At 38.9% G+C, this 12489-nt stretch overlaps 1 protein-coding gene across 1 annotated transcript in view; it reads left to right on the top strand.

Moving 5' to 3' along the window:
• LOC124721530 (protein purity of essence) overlaps positions 1-12489 on the top strand; it is a 482247-nt gene that overhangs the window by 48626 nt on the left and 421132 nt on the right. The window contains exon 4 of the mRNA XM_047246550.1: positions 312-514. Coding sequence (XP_047102506.1) covers positions 312-514 — 203 coding nt within the window. The remainder of the gene's footprint in view (positions 1-311; positions 515-12489) is intronic.

Genomic DNA, 12489 nt, shown 5'->3' on the forward strand with positions numbered 1-12489 from the left:
GGTGGGTATTCAGTTTTGATTTGACTGCGTGTTATAGTTCTGAGATTAGCCTTCACGGATAGATAGACAGATGTGGTGGGGAATTTAATTTATAATATGTATAGATGACAGAAAAGTTCTATAGCGCTCTGATCATGATATTTCAGAAGCAGAAAGTTTATTCCCCTGTACTTACTATTTTTGGTGGAGTAGTGCTGTTACATTTTGATTCAGCTGTGGTATTACTCATAATATTTCCAAATAGTGTGTAATCTGGATGGTGGTTATTATTGGTTTTTACTTTTATACTTATTCTGTGTACTCTTTTGCAGCTGTTCCTGATTCTAATAGTGGAGGTTTTGCATTAACCAGACTCGATAAATCAAGACTGATTTTGGAGCAGCTCACTACCCCACAGTTTGATACAATGGAGGATCGTATAGAGTCCCCCAGTGCAGATACTAAAACATCTCCAGGAGGCTCTGCTGGTGGCTTGGCAGATGCACCACCACCTGATACCACAGCAAATTTACAGGTATGTCAGTATTTAAAGCAACAGTTCTGTCTAAATATGTCCAGAATGTGGTGGTGGTGGTGGTGGTGGTGGTGCAGGTGCAGGTGATGATTGGTATTCTTGAGCACCAGATGCTGTTACATGTTCCATGATTTCCAAATGTGACTGCTATGTTGGCTGTCATTTTTACCTGTTAGGCATCAGTAGTGTTTGCTAACCTAAAAAAAAATATAAGTTTTCCAAGTGTCACTTGTGGAACATAAATGGTGTTCCATCAAGTGAGGTGATTTTGGACACCAGGTGGGTTTTGGACAGTATGGTTTACTTGATCTTTCCTGCTGCAAAACACTGAATTTCCACTCATTTTCACTTCTGTGCACAAGTTATTTTAAGCACGAGATTGTATTTGTTGCATTCTGTGACTTTTATTTTGGGTTGATTGTTTACCTAAGTAAATGCAAATGTATTTGATGAACAGCCCCATTGTTGAAAGCTATGCAGTATCATCAAGTGAAAACTTTCAATTGTTGTGACTAGCACTAAAGTATTATGACTGCAGTTTTCAATGAGCTCAGTAGCCTGTGGCATTGACATGATTCCTGTACAAGTTTGTTGAGTTTTTCATGTAACGTTATAAATAGCAGTGGTTTTTACAAAACTATGTACTGCCTGGGGTGATTTCAGACAATGCCGAGAACACACAAAAGCAGAAAGGTGCTAAAGTACAGTGTAATTATGACTCGGAACTTTTAGATAAAGCTGTTCATGATATTCAGGGTCATAAATTATTGTCTAGAAAAGTGTGTTATTTATACGGTATACCCATATTGATCCTACAATATAAAGTACGGGAAATACATTCAAAAAACTTGGGAGGCCAACCAGTACCAAATAGGAAGAAGAAGAAATGTTGAAGCAAGACATCTTCAGGGCTGCACATTGGGGACTCCCTTTCCCTAAATTGGGTATTAGATATTTAGTGAAAGGCTACCTTCATAAATCTGACCAAAAAGAGAAAAAAATTCTTAACTGTTTACCAGGAGGAGAATGAGCTCATTTATTCCTCAATTGGCATTCAGATCATCTCTCCATTTGATTAAGTGAATATATTAAAAGAGCTCACGTGGAAGTGACAATAGACAATTGAGATGCATTTCTCCAACATCCAGCAAATGCTGGAAAATCTCCCACGTAGCATCTTAATCAACTATGACAAAACCAATGTGTCGTATGATCTGGACAGGCAGCAGATAATTACAAAATGAGGAAGTAAGGAAGCCGAAAAAGTGATGGATTCATCGAAATTTAGTGTTTTGATAATGAGAGCAGCAAGTGCCAATGGTAAACAGTTTCCTTCACATGTCTTTTATAAATCTGAGCATTTGTGGGACATGGTGCAAGAAGGTGGCCCACAAGGAGCCCGTTTCAATAGGAATAAGTGTGTATGGTTTGATCTTCCGGTATTTAAAGACACTTTCCTTAGAATCACATTGCCCTATTTGAAGAAGCATAATGTGCCAACAGTGATGATCAGGTCAGTTTATCCTGTCACATAGCTTTATGTTTCGTCGAAGAGTGTGAGCGGAACAATATTTCATTCTTTCTCTTTCTCTCTACTATCATCCACCTCCTTTAACCATTGGATTTAAGCTTGTTCAGACCAATGAAAGCAGCATGGCGAGTCATATTAACTGAATGGAGGTAGTACACTCGTGGGACCATTTCCAAGGATGTTTTTCCATTTATCCTGGAACAGACACTGACTAAGATTTCAGCAAATTCTGTTGAAAACATCAAGAGTGGATTTCACACCATAGGCTAATCCCAATTGATCCAGATCATGTCTTACAAAAATTGCCTGCTATCGAGGAGGACCAGCGAAGCAACACAGAGATATGGACTTCCAGTTTTGAAGAAATGCTCAAAGAAGTTAGTTATCCTCCAAATAAGCTTTGTTGTTCCTGCTGCCGCAAACTAGACATTCCTCCTGGGGAATCAGTTACGGGCTGTGACTTCGAGGAAAATAGTGTGGAAACAAGTGATAGTGTGTGTAGTAAGAGTGAAAGTGAAAACAACTCGTCATCCAATGAGGTTTTACTGTTGAAATGGTAAGGCTCCAGGACGACGATGACCTTCCTCCAGACATATGGAAAATTCAGGGACTTAACGACAAAGTGACCAACTGGCTGGCAGAGTTTTTTTAGCTCCATCATGGTCCTGTACCTACCGATTTGTCATATAGTATCACAGTAGCAATTTTTAAGGGTAAAGGTGACTGGTGAATGTACCAACTACAGCCCAATCTGGCTTCTCTCCCACATTGTGAAGATATTCAAATGAATGTGGAGAAAATGATATGATATCCTGTGAAAAACCAGATATGAGGCTGATCAGCAACCATCTTCATGAATTTCTGTCATTAAGAGATGGCCATTGCACCCACTGAAGGCAGCTGAATGTATGCATATTGACCCCACCCTACCAGTAGCTTTGCATGTCTGATTGGATACTGCCTATCTTTGTGTAGTGCAGTGTACCATGATAGTCTGATTCGTAGTGGAAATACTGCACAGTTCATTCAGCACTGTAAAGGTCAGAAATATGTGGAGCCCTGCTATTTTTCTCACCGAATTTAATGCCCATTTCGAACAGAAACGAGACTTACAGTATCTATCTCACATTAGTGCTCGTGAAGCTTTAGTGTCAGTATCTATAGAGCTACCTTCCATACGATGTTTTCTGTGGCGGCAAAAGCATCAGCCATCATTTCCTTTTTTTTCTCTTCCCCCCAACCCCAGCTAAAAGCATAATGTCCCTGATAAATGTAGACTACAAATATTATTTCTTGCAATATTACAGTTTAAATCTAATGACAAATGTTTGTATTGATCTGGCTCATGATGTGTGTTTTTATTACACAGCCAGAACTGTATTTCACATTTTAAGTAACTGGACGATGATGGTTTATTCTCCTGATTATTGTGATATGGAGTATTATCAAAAAGGTTATTTTTTGGAGCTAATACTAGAATAAGCTGTGATGCTACATAGTTTTGAAAATTTTTGATGTCAATTTCTGGATGATATGAAATTTTTCTTTTTGAGTCATATGGGGAGTGCACCTGGAATGAAACCTATGTCATCACCTGTACTCATAACAATTAATTGTTGACTCGCAGTTTTGTTTGTCTGCACTCGTAGCACACTGACTGCACCGGGGTGTATACATAGACAAGGAGAAAAAATTCCTGGATTTTTACTGGATCTCCCGGGTGAAAATATGCTTTTGCCATGTTAAGTGACAGTATACTTTCCCTCGGAAATGAAAAATTTATCCTTTGATAGGATATGGTTTTATAAAGCAACGTAGAATTTCCCAGCACTTTAGAAAACGATACTTGGGGAAAAAAACACGTTTTGGAAATATCTTTGATGTGCAGGAACATGTACGCTGCATATTTTCGTATTACGAAAGTATAAATTCGAATTCCAACAACAGGAAAAGTTAATGGTTTAAATTAATATACATAGGGTTGCTACAAGAAAAGAAAAGCTGTCGCATATAATATTTGTCTCGAAGATTAATAAGCTACAAGAGAAGCTAAGCTTTCACTTATAATGTTGATCTGTTTAGCACATGTTATACTTTAAGATACCTCACATAAATACGCCAGCAAAATTTTTAATACCGACATAAATCTCTGGTCTCCTGGGCTCAATTCTTTTAAGTGGCTCGTCATCAAAGAGCTGATTTTTAAGAGACCAAACACTATGTGATTTAAGAAATCCGTCGTACATTCTCGCACATAGTTCACCTTGCGTAAAATTAAATTTACTTTGAAAGTAATGCTTTTCAAACAACAATTTGCAATATTTTCCTGCGGCCTGTTAGAAATAAGTTTGTTTCAGCAGCTGCCAGAGAGCTCCAGATAACAGGTGTCACCAGGCTTCCACAGCTATGACGATGCAGGAAACCCATATGTTTGTACGTGTAAAACATTAAAAGATCTTACATTCTGTCATAAAAGAAACAAGACACCAGAGGATGCTCCAAGAGTGTCAAATTTCGTGAACCATACTAAAATGCATAGTTCGCCTTGCTGTGCACTTTCGTATGTCCAGATTCTCAGTGACGTAGGCCTCGACTAGATATGAAGCTTTTCAGTGTGGTTTTCGGGATGTAAATTTTCTTGGAGTACCAGTACTGTATTATCTCGTGTTTGGTTCTTTATTATGGCATAATGCCATATGTGCCAGAAAATGAAAACGTGCACCTGAAATGCGGTGAATAGTTGAAACTAGCCAATAGTTCATTTTGTAGCGCACATCTTTCTGAAGAATCTGATACATAAAAGATATATATTCGAGGAAAAAACGTGTGTATTTTGTAATGCATGCCATCAAACTATTTCAGGACAGTGCAAATTAAAATGTCCTGTGGCACCTCTCCTGCTTCCAGTCGGCCATTTTGACATTTGACATCCTGCCCCCCCCCCCCCCCCTTTATTTATTTATTTATTTTTTTTAACCCTCGCAATTAATACTGGATAGGATTATTTGTAACCAGGAGAACAAGAACTCTTCAGAAAAACTGGACTCTTTATTGCCTATTACCTAATAACTTGCTCTTCTGTGTGACATAAAATTAAATATAGGACAACTAAAACCAGTAAAGACAAGGGACAGGCAAGACAGTACACATTTCTTCAATTCTTGGGTCCTAGCGATTTTTCTCTCTAATCTTGCTACAGCTTTACATGGCGTGCTTTCATTTCTGCGAAAGGACTATTACCTAGTTCATCAAACGTTTTGCTACATGAAAAATAGAAATGTTGTCTAATACTGAAAAAGCTGTTAATACAATAGTACCCAAGACTGGTGTGGTTTCTTGATCCAATTAAGTCTATTTTGTCACTGTGTGCTGGAGAAAACAAAATAGGCCTTTCTTATATTTCAGCAATTGTAACACACACAAAAAAGCGAGACTGTTTTGGTAATAATGATCATTTTTATAATACGTCAGAATATAATTCACGAAGTACCAATACGAAATACCTATTTGGCCTGCTACAAGCAAAAAGCTTTACGTTAGGAAATAGTTTCACATTTAATTCATACACTCCAGTTTCTCAGGCACGAGACCGATAAGTAGTAGGACGAAATTTTTGTATAAATTTGGAATCGTCATATTCTTCCATAATTTGTGTGATGTCCTCGTTTCTTCTCCTTCCTAACAAACAGTCTTGTCATCACTAATTCTGTAACTGTTGCTACCACTGTCAAAACTCATTTTCTGGTTAACTTCACTAACCCTGCCACAATCACCGGTTTAGTTATCCAGCGATTATTCTCCGGTTAGGTGTTAATACGTGTGCGTCCAATGCGTTTTCCACGCTGCTACTAGAATGGAACTGAGGTGACTGCAAGCCAGGGACTACAACTGGCCCTGTCTCATGTAGTGATCTGGCCAAATCATTTCTGTCAAAATTTCACTTTCTTGGATACACCGAGAAGATAATACGTTATCTTTCTTACCTGCTAGTCGTTTATTTCCACTCTGGTAGTCTGAATCTATGGATTTCACTAGTAATTATAACAACGCTGAACATTCGCAAACCGAATCAACCACATAAACAAGCAGCACTGGGCATTCACTGGTTCGGCTTTATTCCGCTCAGCTCGTATAGCCCTGTCCCGTTTTGTCTGCAGGAAAGCTTATTTCTAGATGTGACAAGGATTCCCCAGGCAGAGACATCACATACACTATGCACGCATTCAAGAATCAACTTATAATTGATTCAGAAATCAACTTATAATGTGTTCAAAAACCAGCTGGGGTGCGTTTCAAAATCATATGAATAATTGATAGACCGACTGCTATGGATGCTAGGTGCTTTGTGAAACAAGGTTTTTTTTTTTTTTTTTTTTTTTTTTTTCCCCTCAAGAATATGAATTTGCCCCTCCTCCCCGAAATTGCTGCCCAGTTCAGATACCCTGGTTTGCCCTCACTCTCCACTAGATCTGGGCCTGCTGCACACGTGTGAATCTGCCAGCTTGGGCGCACCAGTAAAATTTTTCCGGGTACAATGTGGCTGGTTGCTGCTACTGCTGCTTACACAGCCAACAGCAACATTTCTGTAGCCATAAGTGGGAGAAGGTACTACCCATGCGCGACTCAACTGCGCGTGTGCATGAGCCCGCTCGTAACTGATTAAACAGTTGTGACGACACGCTCATCAAAGGCAATTTGTTGTTATGAAGCATTGCATAGTCTTCCGAAAGCCTTTGACACATTTTTCTGTTGGCAGATGCTTGTACAAGCACTGTGTGGTTTTATATGGTGCATTTCCTTTGCAATTCAAGTTTTATTTTTGTTTTTTTTTTTCTCTCTTTCATGTTTTAATGCTGCAGTATTATTCTGCAGTTGCGGGGTACAATAATATCCTTTGTTAGAGTAACGGTTCTTTCCAGTCAAAATTACAATAATATCCTTTGTTAGAGTAACGGTTCTTTCCAGTCAAAATTACAAAAATTTAACTGAAAACTAAAACAACGAAAAATTCCCGGAATTCTAAAAAATTCCAGGATTTTTCCCGATTTTCTCCCGGATGAAAAAATTCCCGGGTTTTTCCGGATCTCCCGGTTATCCCGGATCGTATACACCCTGCTGTACTCGTAGCACACTGTCACTTTGCCATCATTAATTTACAGTATAATATAGATTAAATTTAATCTATATAACTACTGCCGATCTAAATCTGATGTTTCATTCTTCTTAAAAACTGTGTCCCTTTTTCAACTGTCTCTGCTCATCTGCATATAAAGACTTATTTATTCTGGCACCTGCAAAACTATTTTGCCCTCTTTTTGGATGCTTGCTTTAAATCAAGATGCCAGTTACATCTTTCATGTAACTGGAAAAAAGAGAACCTGTTGATTTGATGCGAAGGTACTTTTTTCTTTTTAATTTTTCAGCATATTGTGAATTTGTGATAATAGAGTACTTACATGACTTAGTGTTCCAGTGGATATTCGGAGTCTTCATCAGTGTAATTGAGCTAAACAGCCATTTAAAGGAAAAAAAGCCGTTCACATCCCCTGAGATTTTTTTTAATAAGAGGTTTGACTGTATATTGTTTTCCTCAGATCTCTTTCGAAGTGAAGATATAGTCAGACTCTCTTTGGGGAGATATATTTAGCCAGTTGCTTCTTCAGGTATTTACATATACAGGTTGAACAGTTGTCTTTCTTGCCAAATTTAACAGCTGATCTACACAGATATATGCTTAAAAAATTCAAATCATTAACTCTCCCTTAAATGAAAAACAGTAGTTTAATGCTGTCAGAACTTTGAGACTTTTACAGATATCAGACACACAAAAAGCATCTCTCTTCTTTATTTGCATTTCTTTTCAGCTGTGATTTTTCTGACAAGAATGCAGTGAAGCACCAGCATTACAGTAGATAGGATTTTTGTTGACATATAATTAGTGAATAAACTATGTTTGATGCAGTTACTAAAGGGGTTATCAAATAATGGGACCTGATCTTGACATTTGCAGGAATTGCAAAAGAAACAAGGAGAATGTAGCTGTTCAAGAAATTTAAAATCACATACCCACTTGCCTATTAAACTTTTTAGCAGTAGTGCAATGCAATCAGCTTGAATGATACATTGTTGTTGTTGTGGTCTTCAGTCCAGAGACTGGTTTGATGCAGCTCTCCATGGAACTCTATCCTGTGCAAGCTTCATCATCTCCCAGAACCTACTGCAACCTACATCCTTCTGAATCTTCTTAGTGTATTCATCTCTTGGTCTCCCTCTACGATTTTTACCCTACACACTGCCCTTCAATACTAAATTGGTCATCCCTTGATGCCTCAGAACATGTCCTACCAACCGATCCCCTCTCCTTGTCATGTTGTGCCACAAACTCCTCTTCTCCCCAATTCTATTAAATACCTCACTGGGTTTCCATCTGAGCTCTTGATATTCATACAAGTGGTTCTATTTTTCCAAAGGTCTCTTTAATTTTCCTGTAGGCAGTATCTATCTTACCCTAGTGAGATAAGCCTCTATATTATTACATTTGTCCTCTAGCCATCCCTGCTTAGCCATTTTGCACTTGGTTCAAGAATCATGAAAGAAGGTTGTATACATGGAAGAACCCTGGAGGTACTAGAAGGTTTCAGATAGATTATATAATGGCAAGACAGAGACTTAGGAACCAGGTTTTAAATTGTAAGACATTTCCAGGGGCAGATGTGGACTCTGACCACAATCTATTGGTTATGAAATGTAGATTAAAACTGAAGAAATTGCAAAAAGGTGGTAATTTAAGGAGATGGGACCTGGATAAACTGAATAAACCAGAGATTGTACAGAATTCTACCAGGCAGCTTCCTCTTTCATTTCTTACCACCAATCCATATTCACCTACTATGTTTCCTTCTCTTCCTTTTCCTACTGTCGAATTCCAGTCACCCATGACTATTAAATTTTTGTCTCCCTTAGCTATCTGAATAATTTCTTTTATCTCATCATACATTTCATCAATTTCTTCGTCATCTGCAGAGCTAGTTGGCATATAAACTTGTACTACTGTAGTAGGCGTGGGCTTCGTGTCTATCTTGGCCACAATAACGCGTTCACTATGCTGTTTGTAGTAGCTTACCCGCATTCCTATTTTTTTATTCATTATTAAACCTACTCCTGCATTACCCCTATTTGATTTTGTATTTATAACCCTGTATTCACCTGAAAAAAAATTGTCTTGTTCCTCCTGCCACTGAACTTCGCTAATTCCCACTATATCTAACTTTAACTTATACATTTCCCTTTTTAAATTTTCTAACCTACCTGTCTGATTAAGGGATCTGACATTCCACGCTCCAGTCCGTAGAATGCCAGTTTTCTTTCTCCTGATAACGACGTCCTCTTGAGTAGTCCCCGCCTGGAGATCTGAATGGGGGAATATTTTACCTCTGGAATATTATACCCAAGAGGATGCCATCACCATTTAACCATACAGTAACACTGCATGCCCTCGGGAAAAGTTATGGCTGTAGTTTCCCCTTGCTTTCAGCCGTTTGCAGTTCCAGCACAGCAAGGCCGTTTTGGTTCATGTTACAAGGCCAGATCAGTCAAACATCCAGACTGTTGCCCCTGCAATTATTGGAAAGGCTGCTGCCCCTCTTCAGGAACTACACGTTTGTCTGGCCTCTCAACAGATACCCCTCTGTTGTGGTTGCACCTATGGTATGGCTATCTGTATCGCTGAGGCACGCAAGCCTTCCCACCTTCGGCAAGGTCCATGGTTCATGGTGGGGGGGGGGGGGGGGTGGTACATATCACACATTAATACAGATTTCTATCCCGATTTATGAAAGCTATTTCAAATTATAGTACTCACAGGTGACCTGCACTTGCTTTGCATGGGTAATACTAAATATCTATCGCTGGATGACTCACCTGGTGCAGCAGTAAATTTGTTGATGAGCCACAACATATAGTTATGATTAAAGGTCAGACAACAATGTTAGGTAACTGAACATCATCGCTTTCATATAAATTAAATGAAATAAACTGCAGATGCCACTTGCTGGCGTACTGCAACACTTATAGGTGTGAACGGGCTGCCCAACCGTAACCTGCTAATAATGCAACCTGTGCATCAGTGGAATTATAGCTCCACAGCCACTCAGCTGCATGTCTTGTACAAGATCGTTGTCTCTTTCTTTTCCTATGTCTCGGTATTCAGCAGAGATCTCCCTTGGTCTATCTACCATCAATTTGCCTACCAGGGAACATGTTCCGCAAACCTCATTTCATCTTAATTGTATTGTCCTAGTCTGTTCCTCAATCTCTATAGTTTCCTATCTTTCCTATTAAGTCCAGCATGCATCTGTGCATTGCTTAGTGAGCATCATTCAGTTTTTGAGTGGTTTTTGCATTAAATGTCCATGCATCATTGTCCAAGTCAAAATTACGAATTCGTACTGTTTGTAAATGTTCCTTTTCAGATGCCTAGATTATTTTACTCATTTAATAACTGATTTTCAGACATAGTTTCAAACTTTAAATTTTTGCATTTGCTGTCAAAGCTTATCTGCACTAGAAGCAATGCCATCAGCAAAATGTAGGTGGTTGAAGTACATTCCATTAACCTTTATCCATTCCTTGTTTTATCTGTTTATATGTGTAAAATGTTCTCAAAGGTTGTTGAGATAGTTTCAGTGAAATGAGATCTCTTAGCCGGACCCCCCCCCCCCCCCCTCCCACCCTATCTACATCCATACTCTGCAAGCCACCTGACGGTGTGTGGCGGAGGGTACCTTGAGTACCGCTATTGGTTCTCCCTTCTATTCCAGTCTTGTATTGTTCGTGGAAAAAAGGATTGTCTGTATGCCCCTGTGTGGGCTCTAATCTCTCTGATTTTATTGTCATGGTCTCTCCACGAGATATATGTAGGAGGGAGCAATATACTGCTTGACTCCTCAGTGAAGGTATGTTCTTGAAACTTCAACAAAAGCCCATACCGAGCTACTGAACGTCTCTCCTGCAGATTCTTCCACTGGAGTTGTTTTCGGATTGCATTTCCTTAGGATTCTTCCAATGAATCTGTCTGGCTTCTGCTTTACCGGTGATCAAATTTATATGATCATTCCATTTTAAGTCACTCCTAATGCGTACTCCCAGATAATTTATGGAATTAACTGCTTCCAGCTGCTGACCTGCTATGTTGTAGCTTAATGATAAGGGATCTTTCTTTCTATGTACTCGCAGCACATTACACTTGTCTACATCGAGATTAAATTGCCATTCCCTGCACTATGCGTCAATTCGCTGCAGATCCTCTTGCAATTCAGTACAATTTTCCATTGTTACAACCTCTCGATATACCACAGCATCATCCGCAAAAAGCCTCAGTGAACTTCTGATGTTATCGACAAGGTCATTTATGTATATTGTGAAAAGCAACGGTCCTATGAGACTCCCCTGCGGCACACCTGAAATCACTCTTACTTTGAAAGACTTCTCTCCATTGAGAATGACATGCTGCGTTCTGTTATCTAGGAACTCTTCAATCCAATCACACACTTGGTGTGTTAGTCCATATACTCTTACTTTGTTCATTAAACAACTGTGGTTCACTGAATCGAACACCTTGCGGAAGTCAAGAAACACGGCATCTACCTGGGAACCCGTGTCTATGGCGCTCTGAGTCTCGTGGAAGAATAGCGCGAGCTGGGTTTCACACGATCGTCTTTTTCGAAACCCGTGCCGATTCCTATAGAGTAGATTTTCTTACCTGGATTTTTTTTCCTCATTAAAAGATAGGTCACTGATAAGGTTGAAAATCAAAAACATTTGACACACATTCTTCTTGCCTTGACACATTAGCTGGAAGAGGCTCTCTGTGTTCTATGTTTGTTACTATCCTGGTGAAGTCTAATTGAAGATGTAGTAGCATTGATGACATCTTCTTCAGTGTAATAACATGTGTTGAATAAGTGTCTGGTTTCTCAAAGGATGCTAGTACAGATTTTACTGAAATTGCACTCAACATTCTCAAAACCTAGAAATTGCAGACAAAGCAGGCATTGTCATCGTTCCAATCTGTATTTTCATTTATGACTTCCAAAGAGTCTGGTGTACTATATCCACTTCTAAAGCCCAGTTATTCCTTTATCTGATTAAAATCAAACATTTTTTCTATGTGGTTGTGATAATTTTTGTGAATATCTTGTTCATTATTGAGAGGAGACTAATAGGTTTGTAATTTTTATTATTTCTCCTATCCTATGAATTTGAATAAATTGTTCCAGTTTGTGGAGGGGTTTCCACCACAGACATTGTGTAAACAGTTATACAAATTTCTTTTTTTACCTCTTTTTTTCTTTAACTGTAATCCTTTGTATTGAAACGTCATCTCCACGTGTACTTCCTTTCTCCATACCTCAAATGGCCTTATGCACCTTGTTTGTCACTGTTT

This window comes from Schistocerca piceifrons, chromosome X (assembly GCF_021461385.2).
Source record: "Schistocerca piceifrons isolate TAMUIC-IGC-003096 chromosome X, iqSchPice1.1, whole genome shotgun sequence".
Classification (NCBI taxonomy): Eukaryota; Metazoa; Arthropoda; class Insecta; order Orthoptera; family Acrididae; genus Schistocerca; species Schistocerca piceifrons.